The sequence below is a fragment of the Bactrocera latifrons genome, unplaced genomic scaffold (assembly GCF_001853355.1).
Source record: "Bactrocera latifrons isolate USDA-ARS-PBARC rearing strain unplaced genomic scaffold, ASM185335v1 scaffold_20, whole genome shotgun sequence".
Taxonomy (NCBI): Eukaryota; Metazoa; Arthropoda; class Insecta; order Diptera; family Tephritidae; genus Bactrocera; species Bactrocera latifrons.
The window spans coordinates 646,926-669,364 of record NW_017535519.1 but is presented as its reverse complement, the minus strand read 5'-3'; the positions used below and the strand labels follow the sequence as shown (position 1 = coordinate 669,364).

Below are 22,439 nucleotides of genomic sequence, written 5' to 3'. Positions count from 1 at the left end.
CTGTGTTTGATGCCGTATCTCGTTAAATATACGCTTGGCAAGATGTTTTTCAACATTTTTCAATTTCGAAACGACTTTTCCTAAACATTCTTTCACTTTCGTAATATAAAAAATTTAAGTACTTTAATTTTAATATTTTTAGTCTTAAAGTGTTGTAGTGGTTTTTTTATAATTACTTTTTGTTGCCAACAGGCATCTTTTACTGATAAAAATAAATATATAATTGAAGACGCAACTGATTTTTGCAATTGAGAATCGTACATAACCAAAAAATGTTAGTAAATAAATGGTATATAAATTTAATTATCATGGCGTTAAAGTTGTTGATGAGAAAAACAATTGAAATTACTTTATTTGTATGCAAATAATGGCAAAATTTGTTTTAAACATGTGAATATGTATATAATATTTGAATACTGCTAATCGAATTTTTGGTAGAAAACAATAATGACAACTTGCATATTATTATTATTATTATTATTTTTAATTTGCGAAGAATTTCTAAAAAAAATATTTAACTGATTTTAATTGAGTTATAAATAATAGAAACATTTAATTTGAGTGGTAATTTCTTAATCACAGAAGCAAATATCTCACTTTAGTTCCTTTTAACAAAAAATCCATAGCATCCATTTTTATCTGCTTGTTCGAGTTGAATTCAAACCACATTGTATTTTAAAATTACTATAGTGGTCGAAGAAGATCGACAGATGCGATTATTCATAATGTTAAAACAATTTAAAAAATAAATTCTAAAACAGATTAAAAAATTAAATAAGCTTCTCTCTTCGACAAGCTAAGTCTCTTCGACACGTTAACATTGCATTTGAACAAAAGTATGCTTTTATACGTCTTTCTGGTTAAACCGATTATTGCATTAGTTAAATGTTTCTCTGTTCCGGGTGGTTATGCAATTTTAGGCAACGTAAGTTATTGATATAATTTCATGATTTATCCGCATATGAATTTATTTTCAGCAGATGTTTCAAGATTTTTATGTTTCTTCTCTGTACATATATTCATCGTATGTTTGTTACGTATTTATGTGTATTTATGCATAAGTCCATCGATTTAGAATATCCATGCGCAGGCAATTCATTTGTATTAGTTCAGTTGTCATGTTTTTGTTGTTGTCATAATGGAATATATTGTTGTTGTTTTATATATTTTGGTTTAAAGTTCAATAAAAATTTTCAATATTAATTAGTATTATATTTAAGCAAACTTAAAAACTTTTGACATTTTCTGTTGTTATTAACTACTGACAGTATGATCCTAATATATGTATGTAAATATACATACTTACATACTATGGATAAATGTTGTATGCGTTGTGCACTTAACTTTTATTTATGTATGTTAATAAATATTAAATTGATTATGCTGTTACTTTTAGGCGTCATATGTATGTAATTTTGTTTTCTGACTATCCATGTTGCAATGCTAAGTGACAACGATTTAGCTAATATCGCATGTCATAAACACTCTTATTTACTCTTTTTCAATGTAGCACACAATTCTTGGCTCATCTTAAATTTTGCTCCGATGTTTGTATATTGACGTCACTAAGTGAATGCTTGTATTCTGATTTATTGTTTACAGATTTCGCATCTAACTAAAGTTTCGCCATTATGTTGGCATTTATCCATGCTGAAAGTGTTTCTGATAGTTGTTGCATGTATGGATTTCGGTCAGAGATCTTTAAGCAAAGCGCTTTTAGCATTCTTTAGTTTGTCTAGTCGCTTCAGCAGGTGATTATTTGAAGTTTCCAATTCCTCCATACGTTCCATGGCTTCACGATTCTATAAAAAAATATGTAATTTATCTATTGGCAATAACTTTGTATTATATGAAATAAGTTTATAAAAGATCCAACATTTTGAGGTTAATCGAATACATAAATAATTTGAGAAAATGCATTGTAACAAAAAACCAACTTAACGGAAAAAACAAAATACAAACAAAAAAATAATAATAATTTAAATACTTGCAAAATTATTCGATATAATAAATATAAAAAATGTCAAGGCACATAAAGTATTATAATATATTTTATACATATGTTGATTAGTGAAAAAGGGGAAACGACGAATGAATTCATGTGCAATTTTTCGATGATCCTCATGTAGTTAAAAAGTTACTCGCCTATCTCAGAATAAACTGTATGAACTTATAAAAAAACCTAAACTATATAATCATAAGAAAAATTAAATTTAGAATTTTTACTTTATGTAATAAAACTGTAATAATTTATTTTTATATTTTTGATCACATGCAAATTTTCTGTTCATTCCAAAGACAAATATGCACGGTTATTAGAAATACACGCCCTCACAACTTTTATTACAATAACTCACATCTTTGCCGATAATGGTGTATAAAATCACCCGGAAGTTTGAAAATCTTTATATTAGGTATATGGGCGCTCAGGGAATTATTGATCCGACTTCACCCATTTGTAACACATAGACACACTACTATCAAGAAATACACATTGACCGATCTTTTCGGTGAAAAGTCAACCAAAAGCATTTAGTCTACCCAATCAAATAGCCGAATAGGTTCCTAAAGTCAAAAGCTGCATACTTCAAGGCATTTTTTGTCAAAGTTTCACCTTGTTATATTAATTGCTTCTTGATTTGTATACTAGATAGTGAAATAATCAAATAAAAGAAAAGATTGTATTATATTGGAAGTAGGCGTGGTTGTGGGCTGATTTCAATTTCACACTGTAACGTAGGAATATTAGAAGAATGTTAATTTAGTTGAAATCGGTAGAGCGGTGCAACACTTATTGTCAAATTTTCACCCCGGCTCCTTTAAAGCCCTTATATATCCTCTTAGGGGTAAAAGTTAATGCTATTGGCTTATTTATTTATTGATTTTTCGCCGTTTTAGTAGTTTTAACAATACCGTTATATGGGGTATGGGCGGGGTTATTATCCAATTTCAATTGTGCCCAAGCTACTGCGATCCTTTGTGTCAAATTACAATTTGTAGGTTTTCGTTTAATGGCGTTTTGTGGGCGTGGCGGTGGTTTGATTACGATAACGTACGTCTTTGTTTTGCCAATCAACATTTGCACCAAGTTTCGTCAAATTAGCTTAATTTTATTGCAAGAGTATAAAAATTATACATCGCCAATATAGAAAAAAATTGTTAAAGGTAGTATTACAAAACTTTAAGTGAACGATAAGTGATTTTTTATTGTAGCCCTTCGAGTTTTACAAATGAAGCAGCTTTCAGATGATTTTCGAATTAGCTTTATTAAAGCTGGTATAATCATTGAAATTTATTTGATAAAATCACTTTTTCGGGTTCTTTCAATGATATACGTCCAATTACATTTCAATAAATTGCATCTTTAATTCCACTCTAAGAATGGGTTTTAAGCTCTCTCTGACTGAATGTGTGTTCGACACACCTGTGGCTATGTGCAAACTGTATTCATAAAAATATACCTTCAAAAAGAATCACACATTAAATAAATTAAATTTTTTATATGCATTTATTGTATTTCTTTAGCTCGCTCTCTTTCTAACGAATTGCATTTCTTCTTCTATGTGTAACTTGCAAATGATGAATCAATACGTGCCCTTTTTATTACATTATAAAACAACTATTTTTTTTATTTTATTTTTTCTTTTCCTGAAATATTTCTACTAAATTCCACCTTTATTTAGGATTTCTTTTATGATAACCTTCTAAGCGCATATTTTTCTTCATGCACTTAACGATACAGTTAGAACTTTTATTAATTAGGCAATTCGGGGAACAAACCACATGTATATATTTAGAAATATATAACTATACCGTAAGTAACATGGTTCTTAATGAATTATTTATGTATGTTTGCATTGAAGCATTTAGGTTTTTGCTTTGATAACTATAAAAACGATTTACTCTTATCTATTGGCAATGACATTCATCCCAAAAATGTATAACTAATAATTCCTAAATTAGATTGGAAAAATATATATTTTAATAAATATTTTGAAATAAATCTATTTAAGTATATATAGTATTGTAATTGAGTTCTTACTTCTCTTTGCAGTTTTCTCCGTTCTATTTTAAGTTCAGCTTCAGCTTTTTCAGCCGCTTCCGCTGTACTTTTATACCGTATAACTTGCGTTTCCGAACGTGCCAAGCTCGCTTGTAAGCTGGCGATTTCCTGTTCAGCCTTTTGCAGTTTATACTTGTAGTCTGATATTATTTTATTCGCCTCCCCTAAGTATGAAGTACAAAATAAACTTTAGCAACTGAAATAATTTTAGCAAATAAGCCGTCTCTTACTCTGAGCTTCATAATCTTCGTCAGAACCTGTTGGTCCGTTAAGTGAATTGGATCGACCCTTGCCTTGGCTCTTGTAATTTTCTAATGTCTCCTGCAGTTTTTGCACTTCTGCAAAAAGTTGTTGTTTCTCCTCGCTAAACTTTTTCAGTCGCACATCTGGCAGCATAAATATTTGTATATACAAATTCTTGCAATGTATTTATGTACACCAAATAATAATACAAACCTAATGAGCCTTGCACTGAACCTAACAGCTGAGCATTTTCAACACTGACTAGAGCACGTTTTGCGTCGGTACCGTCCTCATTCTCTACGGCTACAATAACTAACCCCTGATCCGCGATTAGTTTGTCGCGTTCAGTTAGTTGACCTTGCACCAATTTAAGTTCTTCACTTAATTTATCCAGATTTCTTTTCAGCGCATTACATTCACGTGACTTATCTTTAAATTCACGCTGAAGCTGCGCATAAGATTCTTCCATTTCTTCTAGTTTATCCTTCAATAGTTGTATTTGATACGTTTGCGAAGCGCGTTCATTATCCAACTGGGCATTGGCTATCATGGCCTTTCGAAACCTTTCCTCAACATCCTGCATTTTAATAGAAAAAAAAATCGTAAATTTAGCAACTTTCCGGTTTAGTTTCCTACACTCACCTTGAGTTCATGTCGTATATCACGCAGACTGCGGCCTTCTTCCTCTAGTGAGTCTTCACTGCTGCGTCGTGATGACATCGAGTTAGCTCGTGTGCTGTTAAGCACTGCACCGAGCGGTGAACTGCCAACGCCAGTGGCAAGCCGTGACCGCGATAATGGGTCGATGCCGCTCGAGCTATGCATGTCAAAAACACGGTCTGCATTTTGCTCTTGCTCCTTCTGTTGGCGTTCCAACTCACGCATCCGTATTTCACGTGCCTCAGCGCGCGCTTGTCGTCGAGCAGCCAAACGGGCCTCGGCCTGTAATTAATAGAATATAAGTAAATGTATGTACAACAAACATTTTATCTTAATAATATTAAATGAATTTATATGATTGTTGATCAAAAAATGGTAGATATGTGTATAGAATAAGTTTTTCACCCCAACACAGGCGAACCTACGTGGTTAGAAATAAATCAAGGCTTTCACAGCGGCCTAAGGTTTATTCTACACTTCTCTCCGGTCAGATTTAGAATACCGTCCCAGGATTTCGGGAATACAATGAGTATGGTCAGATAGAGGAGCATCTTCAGATGAAGTATATATATATAGTTCCGAGATATTTGCGTCTAAAGTTGAAAATTTCCAGTAGTTCAAGTACATATTTTTCTAATTCAAATTAATATTATACTTACAATATTTTTAATTTTAATATCCACTAACACTTTTAATATTTCGTTTGTACACACAGTAGTTTTAATATTTATTATTAATATTTAATTTATTGTTCGATTGTATTTATTTAACAGTAACAAAAGAGTTACAGACTGACAAGTAATCAGTGTTACCTTACTAATATATTTTAAAAACTTACAAAAATAAAATAGAAAGAAACTCGACAAACCCCGCTGTTGGACCGACCAGGCCAACGCAAAAATTAGTTTTACGCGACAAAAATCTTGACACACCCCAGTGTTGGACCGACCAGAGTTATTTGCTTCAAGTGCTTCTGAAGACCCCGGTTTTAGACTGACGAAGGTTTTTTTTGAAGAGTAGCTGAAGGCCGCCAGCGAAAAAGCCGTTTTACGTGAAAAAAAACTTGACACATCCCAATGGCGGGTAATAAAAAGATTTTTTGCGATAGACAACTGCAAAAATCATTTTTTGTGTATAATATATTTTTTTTTATTTCTTTTAGTTTATTTAGTGGCGGTAATTTTCAACTTTAAACGCAAATATCTCGAAAACTATAAGTTTAGGGCGGCTATACCATAATTATATATATTCTTAATCTGGAGAACCTGCTTTATCCGACCATACCCATTTTATTCTTGAAATTCTGAGACGATATACTAAAGTTTTCCACTTCTTTCTGTTACATAGACTCGCATAGGCCCATCACTCTGAAAAATTCTAGAATTCTGTTGGGTGCTATTATGATTCCCATTCTGGTACATATATAGATCTATGGGTCTTGATCTTGTGTCTGCAGACTGCTGTGCAGTATGGAGTTCACTTAGTCTACATAACTTTTTAAAATTCTCATTAAAAAAAGAACATATCTTTGAATACAAAGTGTATGAGTACAGATAAATAATTGAGATCCAGTGACATTTCATTATTTTTCGATTACTTTCCGATATATCTTATGTAGAATCAAAAATGATAGAAGCATATAGAAACTTTTCTTTCATTCTTCTTTAAAGTATACACAAATACGGCAACAAAACAATTGAATACCAATTGACGGAAATAACACTTCTTACACTTTGAAAAGTAAACAATGACATATAAAAGATTAGATATAATTAAAATGCTACTTCAGTCAACAACCTTCAATATTCTATGGAAAAATATGTTTCGAGAACTTTTTTAAAATTTTAAAAACAAAACATACTACATATATAAGTATACATATAAAGAAAGAAAAATATAATATAGGAGTTTCCCACATAAACTGAAGATATTGGGCGAATTTCTAGAAGAAATACAGCGTATGAAAAGCGAGTAAAAAGTTACGCGTTTATTAATTTACCAGCAGAGTGAAACATTTTGATTGACGTTTTGGTATTTTGGAAAGCTGGATTAATTTCGTATGTTAAAAACACTATTTTTTATGAATAATGCTGCTGTTAATAAGAAGTGACTTGATGGGTATTTTCTGGGCTCTGCGACAATCTGAAGAATTGAATGCATCGAATCGTAATCCGCTATTTAGGTCCGACGATCATGGGTATAATAAGAAAGTTAAAATGTTAACTTCGATTAACACGCATGAACAGAAAATATGAGAATATGCACCTTTTGAGCATGTAATACAAAGGAAACAAAAAACATAGAATAAACTGAGGAGTAAATAAATTATGCGGAAAAATTAAAAATAATATTTCAATAGTTCTTTAAAAAAATGGTTGAGTCTCCAATTGCATATTTTGGGCTAGAGATAGAAATACTACAGTAGGCCACACACGAAAAATTATGAGAAATGTTTTGTTTTGTGTTATTACTTCCTCCATCACGCTACCTCCGCCGTTTTTGTGGTGTATCTGGTGTTATGTGTCTAGATTAAAAATATTTTTTTTCCTTTCCAGAGTAAATATTTTAATTTAATTTAACAGTTACGGTTAAAAAAATTTCGTTTTTCCACGACTGCGAATGAGTAATGAAATTTGTACAGATAACCAAAGTTATTTCTTTGTCCAATCAAATTTAGTTAGAGCGCGATTGTAAGGAGTAACAACAAAAAATTAAGCAAAAGTTAAAATTGTGGAAGACAAAACATACGCTAACCTAGGAAATTATTTCCACGCGCTTATTTGATAAAACTAAAAAACTRGCTTTAATGATATGTATGTACATACATACATATGCTGGTCCGATCTGAACAATTTGTACGGAGATTGTATAATAGTCTTGGACAATAAGCCATGTCAAATTCCGTGAAGACATTTTGGAAAATAAAAATATTTTTCATACAAGGACATGAATTTGATTGTTCAGTTTGCCTTGCAGCTATACATATGCTAGAGTGATCGAATCACCAGTTCATATAAATAATAATAATAATAATGAAGAAGTGTCTATGAATATTCTTAACATTTTATAATAAATTCTTGATCTACAAGGCTGTTCTACTGGTTCCGATAAATGAGCAGTAACTTGACGATAAAAGGACGAAATTTTAGACCGACAGACAGACGAACATGGGTAATTGACTCAGCTCCTTCAATTACATATACATATATATAGTCTATTAAGCTATAGATGTAGCTAATTTCTATTTTTTTGTTTTATAAATCGATAAATGCTTAAGACTTTCGCAAAAAATTGCAATAACTCTGAGTCATTAAGAAATTGGCACCTTATCGCAAGCGTTAAATAAATGCTAGATTATTTTCAACAAATATAAAAAGAATGCAAGTTATTTCCAAGCATTGTTGTATATGTATATAAACATACATATATAGGTATACACACAGTTTTTTGTTTGAAGTTTTAAACAGCAATTTTATCAAGAATTATACTAACTGCAGTAATACTTTCGAAAACTATTTGTTGACACCTTTTTCAATTAAAGCACGGATGGCTACTGAAGTGTGTATATACACATGCACATATGGATGTAAATATGTTTGCACAATTTAACGATGGTTATACGTTAAACAAACGCAGTCACTTGAAGATTACGTCATCACTAAGCTTAATAATCTGCCTAAAAACATACGACGAAGTTTTGAATATCATTGCTTAAAGATTGGTTTGTTAACATTCATAAAAAAGCCATAATCAAGCAGCAATCATGAACAATATATATAGTATATTAATTGGGATGTATACATATATACATATGTATATATTTGTACATTTACATATGTTTATATATACATATGTACTATATGTATACATACACATACAAAACCTTGCTCATTAATAAGTTAATTTAAATGCATTGCATAATATAATTTATAAAATCAGCATATAGGGATCTAATGAATCACAAACGATTGTAGTATTTCATTTGCTGATGACTTGTTTGCTCACAGGAAAATGTAATGTCTTAAAAGGACGTTATGTCGATAGCTAATCTCATAGAAAACATTTCCTAAATAATTTTCCTAATCAACTGTTGTGGAAACTGACGTTTTTGACCAATTTTATAGCGTCAGAGGTAACTATCACGGCAGCCAGTTCTACATTATCGATATTAACTTTTTTTACTGTTAAGCGCTGCAAAGAGTAACCGCTTTAACAATAGCATGACTTCGTACGTCCTCTATAGACACATAGTACATATACATATGTATACATAAGTAAGTTTGAGGTTGAATGAGTATACAAGGTGATAATTACTCTTACTACTTTACTAACTTTAGCACATTTTGTAGTAAAATGTGCAATTTTAAATACTTCCCATTTATAGGTTTACAACACTATTTTCATAATTGAAATTAACACATAAATACCCACACAAATCGAGAGTTAGACAAAAAATAAGAACTCTGCACACCAATGGCAGTTTAACTCAATATAGTGTGGCTTCAGAAAAGATGTAATGTAAAATTCAAAGGCGTTTCTGACACAAATAAAATTTTCACATTTGCTTATAATTTCGGCGTTAATTTATATTAATAACCATTAAATATTCTTGAAAAATAATGTACAAATTTAACATACCAGGTCTACATGTTTATTTGACAATAATTGTGATAGAAAATATAAAACCTTAGTCCTAATTTTAATATGAAAGCGAACGAAATATGAAAATAATATTTTTCAGCAAAATAAATTTAATTTTAAAATTATTATTACTGAATCTTATTTTGAAAACCGAAACCAGAAAGCGTTTCATTTCTGTTTTGATACCAAATAATAACATTGCACAATTCCCACAACAGATGGTTCTACCGGAATTGACCAAGATTTTATCCGACCGAGGGCTACTTCTAAGCCTGTTTAAAAAATTATTGTAGTATTGTTCTACAACCCACTTTAAATGCGTATAACAATTTTAATTTTGAATGTTAAAGGTTCTGTTCAAAGTTCATAGAATAGAATGTAAGTGGAGAGTAACTTATTTCTCAACTAATGCTGTGTCTTAGATAACTAATTGTTACTAAAATTTAAAAAATATAAACATCAGTATGTTGCCAATTATACCCTGAACAGGATATATTACGTTTGCCATGAAGTTTGTAACACACGGAGGGAATGGTAGGAAATTCTATGAAATATACATATGTGTATGTAAATGATCAGCATACCACCTGAGCCAATTTAGCCATGTCCATCCGTCTGTCAGTTCCTCAGTGTTTGAGATATTGATCTGCAATTTCGATCGATCGGAATCAAATTCTTGTGGAAAACGTTTTTATTTGACAATATATTTTCACGAAATTTGGCATACATTATTATCCGGAATTAATCTCCTAACACACTGTTCAGATCGGAATACTATAGCATATAGCTGCCATACAAACTGATCGAGATCAAGTACTTGTATGGAAACTGTTTTATTTGAAGAGATCTTCTTCTTCATTGGCGTATACACCGCTTAGGCGATTATAGCCGAGTTAACAACAGCGCGCGAGTCGTTTCTTCTTTTCGCTACGTTTCGCCAATTGGATATTCCAAGCGAAGCCAGGTCCTTCTCCTCGTGGATGGAGTCATGTGTAGAAGTTCACGCAAGTGAGGAAAGTTCTCTGATCAACATTCAATTGTAGTGGCTAGAAACGATTCTTTTACATATGGCTCAAGCAGCTCACGACTTCCGGATTTAGATCAAGTATCCTCTGGATAGTTTAAGAACATCCGTTCGAAGGCGAGTTAAAGTGAGAAGGCGAAATATCCCCTACACAGGGTTGTGCGCTGGGTCGGGACCCGCCACGTAAAAAACGACATCAATGAAAAGATTTGAAGAGATATGTTAGCAAAATTTCACGTAGATTGCTGGCCAAGACAACGTTACATTTTTTGAATAAAATGTTAAAATCGAGTCACTATAGCATATAGCAGCCATACAAACTGAGCGATCCAGTTTTTGTAACGAATCTTTTGTATTTGTAAAGAGTATTTTAGCTGTATTATATTTATTTGCTTTTGTTTAGCATTTGATTTGCGGGAAATCGTCTTTGAAGACTTTCAGAAAGATTTTTTCGATTAGAGCTCAAAATGACGCATTTGAATTTAGAGTATGAGAAAGTTCCGGCAAAATATTACTTTTAAAATTTTACTATAATCACTTTCAACTCAATTTAATTATAGATAAGTATAAATATGTCTGCTCATATTGCATCTTTGTATTTAAAAATACATATTTATATTCAAGGTACTGTAAAAAAGTTGAGGAAACCTTCAACGTTGGTTTATTACTATGTAATTTGTAAAAAATAAATAAACCTAATCAGCATTTACTTGAATCTAGGTAAATACGTATGTACAGTATCGGACAAAACATTTGCAACTAGAGCGAAGTTCTAGACTTTTTGTCTTGCAATGCCATTTTTCCTTCGAATTCCTTTTTTTTTTCTTGTTTTTAAATTTACAGTATTGAAGTAACATATTTTGCAATATTTAACACGATCTATTTTTATTTTGCCGGTTATATTTGAAAACAATTTCAAATGTACGCCAATCCGTCGCGACCAAACAACTGCTACTATGTTTTGTTTGTTTCTGTTTTCTTTTATTCGTTTCTTTTTCTAACGGTATTGAGTTTGAACTAATTAGAACATTTACGGAGCATAATTTCTGCTCTGAATTTTTGAGAAAACATGTTTTTATTTTAAAGTTTTTCAAAAAAAAAAAAAAAAGTAATGGCTCTAAATAAATTCAGTGAAGCATTCCGAGCACGTGTTATTGATGATTATAATAACGGAACTTCTCAAAAATAAATTTCTATAAAGTACCATAGTAAATAACCTTATAGCTTCAATGCCGCTGCGATGCAAAGCAGTTATTGAGAGCAATGAGTTTGCTACAAAATACTAAGTTTTTMTTTTATTTTAATAAAAATAGTGAACCGTTTTCTTTGTGTTGCAAATGTTTTGCCTTATTGAATATAGATGTTATATCGTTTTCCTATATACATTAAACAAATAAACTGAAAAATATTATTAAATTTGTTTTATTTTACCTTTATTAACATCTAATATTCAAAATAAAATTAAAATAATAGGTCTCCGAGAATTATTTTCTGTGTAATTGACATTATTTTCATTATGATATTTCAGTTGCAAATATTTTGTCCGATACTGTAAATGTGCGCTAATTAAATCGCTCATGGAGCGATGAAGTAATGCTGTTATATGTTTAATTACATCTTTACGAGTACGCTATTACGAGTATTACATTTCTACATACATTCTATAGAGAAGAAAAACTACGAAACTAAATTTCAATGATTATTTCTTTAAAAATACGATGGATTTTTATCACTTAGGATGATAATCTTGAGTATGCTATGCCACACTATACTACTCCATGAAATAAGATATCTACAAATGGCATAATTGAAGAACAGATTATAGCCTGTAAAACCAGCTGTCGTCTATACGTACATCCAAAGCTTTTTTTGCGTGTTTATACTTGATCTCCACTATTAAAAAGAATAATAATTCAATTTGGATGCGCACAACAGAACATCTTACCCTAAATGAGTAAACACATGAATGTGTGCACTAATCAATGCAAATATTTGCTTACAATACGATTGGCTTCTCCCAGGAACTGTACAATTAATTCATCTTCGGGCTCATCGGAATAATAATAACCTTCATCACCATGATCATTGTTGCTAGCAACCCCGCCATCATCAACAACATTTTTATTGTTGCTTTTAATGCGTGTTGTGGAACTACTTTTTAACAATGGATTAGGCTCAGCTTCAACATCAACTATACATCGCGGTGTTATCGGACAATATGAGTCAACGCCAACTTCACTTGCGTTTGGTTGGTCGGTGTCGCTACACAATGCTAAGTTAGTCGGTGTAACTTTTTGCTTATCACTTGCACTGTTTGGCGCATTATCAGTGCTCACAATTGGCACATAATCACTGCCGACGTCGTTCGCAACAATGTTCGTTGATCTTGTTTTATTGTCATGAGAATTCGTGTCAGTTACATGGTTACTAAGAGAAAAAGCACCGGTAATTTTTTCGCATGCTTCACCCTTCTTGTCCGCACCTTGTGTGATGGGAAGATCATGAGTGTTATATTTTTGAATGTTCGCATTTCTTTCGAGATTGTCGTTAACGCCGCCGTTTACGTCGACGTCTTGGTCGTCGTCGCTAGCATTTAACTCGTCTAACAGGTCAGCTTCGCTATAGTCGAATCCCTCCTCGATGATTTCATCATTACTATTCGTACTAATGCTTGTTGTGTACTTTTTATTTAAACCACAATCGTTGTTTGTTTGATGTTTTTCCTTATTAGATGAATCTGTGGAATCTGTGCTCATACAAACATCATCACCAACACGGGACAGGACGTTATTGTTTAGAGCATCTGACATATTGTGACAATTTGGTTTAATTTTTGTTTTACTATCACATTTAAAATTTTGTAAATGAGTTTTTATTAGCACATTGAAACTGGTTAGCCCTTGAGCTCAATTTTTTTTATTATTTAAGTTTTTGTATTTGTATTTTTAGTATGCCTTTGCAGGTTGCGCGCCGAACTGGCGGAATTAGTTGTCAACACAATTGAATAGCACAGACTTATATAATATTTTAAACATTTTACAAAAACAACAAACAGTATTAACGTTCTTTTTGTTCACTTTTTTCCATTTGTTTATTAATTTTTTGCTTCTTGGAATGTGATAAGTAAATTTTGGTTGATTTTTTAACGATTTAGTACGAAGACATGCGGTTAGTACGTACTCACTACACCAACGACTAGCAACTGACTGAAGACTTGCTTGATTGGCTCTAGAGAGTGCGAACTTCCAGTACGAAGAAGAGCTACATATGTGGATGGGGATTAGCGCTAGAGCTCAAATTTAAACAAATGTCGATGACAACAACGATATTTAAAGCGACAAATGGCAGAACAAGTAGAATGCAAAGTCGCTGTTTTGAAATATGGTAAATTATATTTGAATGAAATGTAAAGTTTGAGAAGAGAGTACTGCGTTCGTTTGTTGGGTTGATCGATTGCTTGGGTTGAATCACCGATATAGTTAGCGATGAAAAACGAACGTAAAAGAGTGCAGACGGGTAAAAGAGCACCGAATAGTGGAGTGCTGAGTAACTTTAGTTAAGACATGTTTGTACCAATGTTGGTAAGAGCATTAGGGTAGACCAGATGATTTATTTGTATGCAAGATCAAAAGTAAAGGGATTTACCAAAAAAAATTCTGTCATATATTTATTTAAATAAAGTAATGACTACGTTTTTTTTTTTTTAATTTTCTTTACAGATTATGGTAAAAACTAAGAATATTTTAAATAACTTGTCTCTTGTATTAGCGAATGCAATAGCTATTTGTATGCAAGATCACAAGTACAGGGAATAAAAAGAATCTTTCAAATAATAATTTACATTAAGTATTGACTATGATTTTTTTCTTACAGAATATGGTAACAAAAGAATTTTTTAAAATTAAAATAATTTCTCTCTTATATTAGCAAATAATTTCAGAGAATTTAGAACTACACTAATTATTGCCAAGCATTTCAATACAATTTGTATACCTTGACGATTTTTGTGCGTACACCGCCCCATACATACATACATATGTTTCGTAAAGACGTATTTGCAATATGTATATTTTTGCTAGGTAGGTATGAAAATTACTCAAGAGGTACAACGTTTGATATGTCTCATTTTCGTTGTTGGTGTTGTCTTCAGTTATAGAGACAGCGAAAACAAGGAAAGATAAACAGAATCGCTGAATTAAAAACTCATCCAGCTTAGATGATCATTAGATTATCAATGATATAAAATAATAAAAAAATAATATCATTTTTAACACACTCCAAGAGAAAATAATTTGGAGGCGTTGATTTTTCGAAATTAACGTTTCGGGTCGTCCCAGAGATCATTCGCGTCGATTTTATCAAATTCCGGTTGGTTAATATCGGTATTTTCTGCTTTATTTTAAAAGAATTCTTGGGCATGCAATTTTGTTTCTTGAACCTCACGAGGAGAACTGAACACATCAAAGTTTTATACAAATTTTGCTAGACGTTGTATATGTATACATTAAAATAACGATTATTTTAAAATAATTTTTTTGCGATCGAACAGAATTTTATAATTTATTTGCTCGGAGTTAACAGTTTTTGGGTTTTCTCGGTTACATAGGCTTCATTGTCATAGGAACGGAATCTACAACAAATTTTACCATAATTTCCTATTTGGAATAAAATTCTGAACCGTTCCGATTTTGTAACTGTGTGTTTTCAAACTGTGAATTATATTGAATAACAATTAAGCATGATAAGCCTAATAATGCCTTTAGTGGGGCTGCTTGGGTCCGACGATTTTGCGGTTACCCTTGCAACCAAGCACTTCAGATAAATTCTAACGAAAATATTTTGGATTAAAATGAACCTTGTACGTCTTAAATTTGTCGATCGTTGCAAATATGATTCTTATAACATTTTTTTTTTCTAATACTAACATACTACTATTTTAATACTCAATTTTGTCTAATGACAGGATACAGAGCAATTTAAGATTTATTGATATCTTGAAAGTCTAATTTCGTTGTTTTAGCTGCCGATTTGACAATTTTAAATTGCTGGATTAAAATATATTTTGTTATAGTGGGAATTGTGAGTCATTTTTTAAAATGGTATCATTCTTTATAATAAAAAAACTAATTATAATATATGGATAAACTAGGCATATAATATAATGCCGATCAAGATACTGAAAATTCAAATCACCGATAAATCGAAACATACACACAGAAGAAATTTTAAAATAAGGTAATAACTTAATAAAAAATGGTTAATATGGATCCTAGATCCCAAAGTAGAAAACACCACTAACCGAATCTCAAACTTCTGTATTATTTGAGTAATTAAACATTTTAAAAATTTTTGCCATTCACAAAAAATTTTCTCTGTTTTAGCAGTATAACTACATACATACATATGTATATGGAAATTTCTGATACCTAATATATCTTCCGGAATATTTTATTATTAAGAAGTTACGAAAGTTATGCTAATCATTTAGCAATAACCGCTCCAACGATATTTGAGTATACCTAACCAGAACGCACCCACATTTTTTATTCGATCAAAGACTGTCAACTCGTCAGAATTATTTTGCTACAACAAGAACAGCAATATCCTCAACGAATGACATGAATAATTCGCCATAGGGAAATGTACAATTTAATTAGTCTAGTAAATTTACTCACTTCTTTTGCTATTTGATCCAGGGCTTGATCTTCAGCATTTATGCGTGAATTGCCTCGGCGCCTGCCAACAGCGCCACTGCTGTCCATATCTTCAAAAACCTGGTATTTTATTATATACCAGTAAAGAATTTAACCTAGGAGAATATAGAATCTCATCAATATAAAACTTATTAAAAACGTGCATATATATTACATACATATTTCATACTCAAATACTTGTGATATAAACGTAAAGCGAAAAAGTGGAATTGTCAATAATGGTGTTGGTTTGTGCATTGCCGTATAGTTAATCGAATTGGAAGTTAGACGCACCCAGTTGCAGCTTCTATACTGGCAATGTTCATTCTAATTTGAAGCCTTTTAGGGGCTTTCATGACATATTTTATTTACGTTTAGATATAAATGCCCATGTTTATCAATTTAACTAATACACTACACAAGGATATAAACAGCCTAATCAGAGTATTTTAGAGAATTCTTAATATGCTTTAAAACAATAGATGTAGGCTTATAACATTTAAAGCGACTAACTTATTGAACACAATTTTTAACTCATTCAAACGATTTATTTTAAAGGATAAAGAAGTTATATCATTGATTGACACATGAGTTTTTCTTCAACAAAGAACAATAAAAACGAGATTGACAAAACAGAATATTGCTTTCTTAAGTTGCGGCCAACACCTTATACTTTTGTACGTCATTCTTATAGGACATTAATAAGCAGATCATTAAGCAAGAGTCTTGTTGATGAAACTATACGGCGTGATAACAAAGTTATTAACTGATTTAGGAATTAGTTTCACTTTTTGTAACTGTTTTAATTGCTCCACATTTATATTCGTTTAAAACTATTATCTTCACTACCGCCCCCTCCAAGTAATCTTTTATTACTTTTCTCCTCTTACACTGCCCGTATGTTCGAAATCTATCACATCAACGTCACTCACTCGGTAATTTTCTATCATCAAACACTGCCGGCAATGAGGCTAAAAAGTCCAATCTGTAACAAGAAAACGCACATTTAACTTACAAACCAAGGCTGCTGCTGCTAAATTTAAAGTTTGAAGTATTTCGCCTTATTTTTGTGTTTTCTTTCCGGAATTTGTCGGTCGGGTTTTTAAGATTTTGGCACACACACACTCTGACAGAAATACAAAAGCTGATTTCCAGTGTTGCAAGTCCATTTAACAAATATCAATGCTGCCAAAACTCTTCTGTGAAAAATGAGATGCCACACCAAATACAAAATTTAGTTCATAAATTATCAATGTACAAAATATATATAGATAATAAAAAAAGGTTTAAATTAATTTTTTAAGGAACATCTTAATGTACACATTGGTTAGTTAAAAATTTAGACCTGGGAACTTATAAATAATTTTACAATCACATAAAACACAAAACATACAAAAGTAATTAAAAATAATGTTGTTACATCTATAAAAATGTATCTTTTTTGTTTTATAAATTAGCGAAATGTTTAGTTTTTTTAAGTACAGAAATTTCCATATGTTCATTTATTCAAATAATAAGCAGGGTCGATTAGTACGCGATAGTTTTCGTATCGTTCGCAAAATGCTAAAAAGGCACATCTCTGTTCAAACGACAGAATTAATTCACAATAATTTGTCACTTGCGTGAATGCATCATATCGTGGTTTTCTGATGTTGGTTCATTAGAAATTGTTTTTATACATTTATACTTTTTTGGAGAACTAACTAATAAAAATGAGAAATACGATAGTGTTCAGATAAGAAACCAAGTATTAAAATAATTTAATAAATAGGAACCCTTGTGGATATACTAATTTAGTTTTTACCGGGAAATACCAAGAACTGTCGAAAGGTCAACCAGTTGGAAGTGAACGACATTGCCTTTCTATCATAATGTCCAAGTCCTATTCGGGGTGAGTAGTTTTTGTCACTTTTGTAAATATATTTTACAGCAATACTTTAGGAGAGACCGTGAAAGGGAACGCGACCGCGACAGGGACCGTGAAAGAGAGCGAGAGAAGGAAAGGGAACGTGAAAAACGCCGGTATTCCAGAAGTAGATCAAGATCTCCTAAAGAAAGCAAATCTTTTCGAAATGACAATGGAAACGGTAGAGGTCGTGATGACCGTAAAAAAGACAGGGAGCGAGAACAAAGAGAAATTGAACGGAGTAGACGGGAAGATAAACGACGAAAGCGTTCTAGATCAAAATCCATTCCTAAAGATTATGAACGAGAGAAATCGTAAGTATTCTGCTTTACAAAAATATAATAATTCAACTGATTTTATTCCATGCTTAGGAGATTCTTTGATCGCGATAGAGAAAACGCAAGAGAACGTGAACGAGATAGGGATCGTGAACGAGAGCAACGTGAACGGGAAAGAGAGCGAGAAAGAGATAGAGATCGGGCTCGTGACCGGGAACGTGATCGTGAGCGCGATCGTGATCGGGACCGTGAACGAGAACGAGATCAGGATCGTGAAGAGGAAATAGACAGTAGGCGTAATACTGTGCAACCCATAGTAAAGACAGTCGTTGAGGAGCCGAGTAGCTCTTCAGAAGAGGAATTAGACAAGGAAGAGGAACAACGTCGCCTTGAACAAGAGATGATAAAACGAAGGGAACGCATCGAACGCTGGCGTGCTGAACGAAAACTGAAGGAACAAGAAATCAATAAGAAAGATCTAAAATCTCTGCCAATACCAATACCATCTAGCACTTCCAAAAAGTGGAGTTTGGAAGACGAGTCTGAAGAAGAAGATAATGGTAATCAAGCAGTGCCAGCAACAGATATTAAGAAAGAGCCAGATTCTCCGCCCGCGAAATTTCTACGTTTGAAAAAATTGCAAGAGGATGACGAAGATGAAAAAGAAGAAAAACCAAAAATTAAAAAGCTATCCAAACTTGATGATGACGAGAATGATGATGATAAAGTAACCAAACAAGAAGTTGATGAAAATGATGATATTGATCCTTTAGATGCGTACATGCAGGAAGTTGACAAGGAAGTGCGTAACGTGAATCATATTGTAACACAACCCAAAAAACAGCAAGGCGTTGTCATTCTCACGGGTGTAGCTAAAAAGAGTATAGAAAAGGCAAACAAAGGCGAGCTAATTGAACAAAACATGGACAGTCTGGAATATTCTAGTGAGGAGGAATTAGAAGACATTAAAGATACTGCCGCCAATTTAGCCAACAAGCACCGAAAAGAATTAGCTAAAATCGATCATTCGGGCGTAAATTATGCACCATTTCGTAAAAACTTCTACGTTGAAGTACCAGAGTTGGCGCGCATGTCCCAACAAGAAGTGGACAAATATCGTGCCGATCTAGAAGGAATTCAAGTTAAAGGGAAGGGTTGTCCAAAGCCTATCAAGGTAAACATTTTCTAAACAAATTTATATATTCACAAAACAAGTTTTTGAACAAATTTAGTTGAAAAAAATTTATAATTTTGCATTCTTGCTTTGTCTACGTACATATGTTGTATGAGGTTAAATTCGAAACGCGATATTTTGCCATTGGTTGACTGCAATATGAGGAGTTTAGTACTTATATTTGTACTTGTATATACAATTATTGTTCATGGTAAATTAAGTGTCGCAACTACAATTTAATTTTGCCTCTAACTGATATATGTATAAGCACATAAATATGTTTATAATTTGTTTCGGTTTCTTTTGCGTAGACCTGGGCACAATGTGGGGTGAGCAAGAAAGAAATGGATACTTTGCACAAACTAGGGTTCGAGAAACCAACACCCATCCAATGTCAGGCGATTCCGGCAATTATGTCTGGACGTGATTTGATAGGTATTGCTAAAACTGGCAGTGGCAAAACGCTCGCATTCATTTTACCAATGTTTAGGCATATACTGGATCAGCCGCCATTAGAGGATGGTGATGGAGCTATCGCTATTATCATGGCACCAACCCGTGAGCTATGTATGCAAATCGGCAAGGACATACGTAAATTCTCGAAAAATATTGGACTACGCCCTGTCTGCGTGTACGGTGGCACTGGTATATCGGCACAGATAGCTGAATTGAAACGTGGCGCAGAAATCATTGTCTGCACACCCGGGCGTATGATCGACATGCTGGCGGCCAATTCTGGACGTGTCACAAATTTACGCAGGGTGACGTACATTGTTCTGGATGAAGCTGATCGCATGTTTGATATGGGTTTTGAACCGCAAGTGATGCGCATTATCGATAATGTGCGCCCAGATAGACAAACGGTAATGTTCAGTGCAACATTCCCACGGCAAATGGAGGCATTAGCACGTCGTATACTTAAAAAGCCCATTGAAGTAATTGTCGGTGGGCGTTCGGTGGTGTGCAAAGATGTTGAACAGAATGTAGCCATACTAGAAGACGAGGCAAAATTCTTCAAACTTCTTGAGTTGCTCGGTGTGTATCAAGAGCATGGTAGTATAATTGTGTTTGTGGATAAGCAAGAGAATGCCGATATATTGCTGCGAGATCTTATGAAAGCATCGTACCCGTGTATGAGTTTGCATGGTGGTATTGACCAGTTTGATCGCGATTCTACAATACTTGATTTTAAATCGGGAAAAGTTCGTCTATTAATTGCAACATCTGTGGCTGCACGCGGTTTGGATGTGAAAGACTTGATACTAGTAGTAAATTATGACGTACCAAATCACTATGAAGACTATGTTCATAGGTAAAATAGTATACATATTTGTTTTACTACAATATTTACTAATAATACCATTTGAATTTTTAGATGTGGACGCACCGGACGAGCCGGAAAAAAGGGCTGCGCTTGGACATTTCTCACAGCAGAACAAGCACGTTATGCTGGTGACATTATACGTGCATTGGAATTATCCGAGACGAAAGTTCCTGATGATTTACAAAAGTTATGGACTGAGTACAAAACAGCACAAGAAGCTGAAGGCAAGAAAGTTCATACTGGTGGTGGCTTTAGTGGAAAGGGTTTCAAGTTTGATGAACAAGAAGCTAACGCCGCAAAGGAGAGTAAAAAGTTGCAGAAAGCGGCACTTGGGCTGGCGGATTCGGATGATGAGGAGGATATTGAACAAGATATTGATCAACAAATTGAACAGATATTTGCAGCGAAACGAACAGTTAAAGATACCTCGGTACCAATACCAGCTGTAGCGGTGACTTCCACCACGGGTACCACGACTTCCACAGTCAGCAACGTTACAATTGCTGTTTCTGGTTCAGACAAATTAGAATTGGCTAAACGTCTCGCTTCAAAGATAAGTTCAACAAAGAATTTAATGGCGGACGGTAAACCACAAGTGTCTGCGGAAACTATACTAAAGGGCGGCAACACAGGACAACCCATGATAACGGCACGTTCAGTAGTAGAACAATTAGCTGCTAAATTAAATAACAAATTGAATTATCAGCCAAAAGATGATGAGGATGGATCCAATCCTTTGCTACCAAATCAACCAAATTCCTTCACAAAGTATGAAGAAGAACTTGAAATTAATGATTTCCCACAGCAAGCTCGTTGGAAGGTCACATCCAAAGAAGCATTAGCTCAAATATCAGAATATTCCGAAGCTGGACTAACGGTTCGTGGTACCTACGTACCACCAGGTAAAAATCCACCTGAAGGTGAACGTAAATTATACTTGGCGATCGAAAGCTGTAGTGAATTGGCTGTACAAAAGGCAAAACGCGAGATAACGCGTCTCATCAAGGAGGAACTACTGAAATTAAGCTCAGCGCATCACGTTTTTAACAAAGGCAGATATAAGGTGCTCTAGTCGTTCGTAATAATAAGAACCTTTTGTAGAACCTAAACATCAAATATAATATATTAATAAATTAGTTATCAGGATATACAAATCACACGCGAATTTTTGATTATTATGTATGTATTTGGGAATACTTTTATAGATGCATAAATTATGACTAAGTAAAAAATTTGTTTATTGCTAAGTCCAGTGAAGGAAAACCCGAGAATGTTAGAATTAAATCAAAATTACTGGGTAACATATGACATTCTATAAACAACTTGGAAACAGTAACGTTGTTGTTGTAGCGGTAGAAATCTGCCGAGATTGCAGACCTTAACCGGTTAAAAAGTCCGGGTCGGTTTCGATTATGTAGACCCCACTGTCGTCG

At 33.1% G+C, this 22,439-nt stretch overlaps 2 protein-coding genes across 4 annotated transcripts; one reads left to right on the top strand and one right to left on the bottom strand.

The window, feature by feature from the left end:
* Positions 1 to 1,070: 1,070 nt before the first annotated feature.
* Positions 1,071 to 17,471, bottom strand: LOC108968047 (leucine-rich repeat flightless-interacting protein 2). 3 transcript variants are annotated; one of them, XM_018931806.1, is made up of 7 exons: positions 17,340 to 17,471; positions 16,307 to 16,440; positions 4,949 to 5,248; positions 4,520 to 4,883; positions 4,294 to 4,449; positions 4,043 to 4,227; positions 1,071 to 1,802 (listed from the first exon to the last, which is right to left on the bottom strand). In XM_018931806.1, the coding sequence occupies exons 2-7, from the start codon at positions 16,391 to 16,393 to the stop codon at positions 1,692 to 1,694; spliced, it is 1,203 nt and encodes a 400-aa protein (XP_018787351.1). In that variant the 5' UTR covers positions 16,394 to 16,440; positions 17,340 to 17,471; the 3' UTR covers positions 1,071 to 1,691. The 3 variants fall into 3 exon arrangements, with proteins under 3 accessions (XP_018787351.1, XP_018787352.1, XP_018787350.1); XM_018931807.1 differs by lacking the exon at positions 17,340 to 17,471 and adding an exon at positions 16,504 to 17,175; XM_018931805.1 differs by lacking the exons at positions 16,307 to 16,440; positions 17,340 to 17,471 and adding an exon at positions 12,632 to 13,819.
* Positions 17,472 to 17,947: 476 nt separating this feature from the next.
* LOC108968040 (probable ATP-dependent RNA helicase DDX46) lies at positions 17,948 to 22,163 on the top strand. The gene is made up of 5 exons (XM_018931790.1): positions 17,948 to 18,215; positions 18,266 to 18,544; positions 18,602 to 19,682; positions 19,994 to 20,994; positions 21,058 to 22,163. The coding sequence occupies exons 1-5, from the start codon at positions 18,196 to 18,198 to the stop codon at positions 22,076 to 22,078; spliced, it is 3,402 nt and encodes a 1,133-aa protein (XP_018787335.1). The 5' UTR covers positions 17,948 to 18,195; the 3' UTR covers positions 22,079 to 22,163.
* The last annotated feature ends 276 nt before the right edge of the window (positions 22,164 to 22,439 follow it).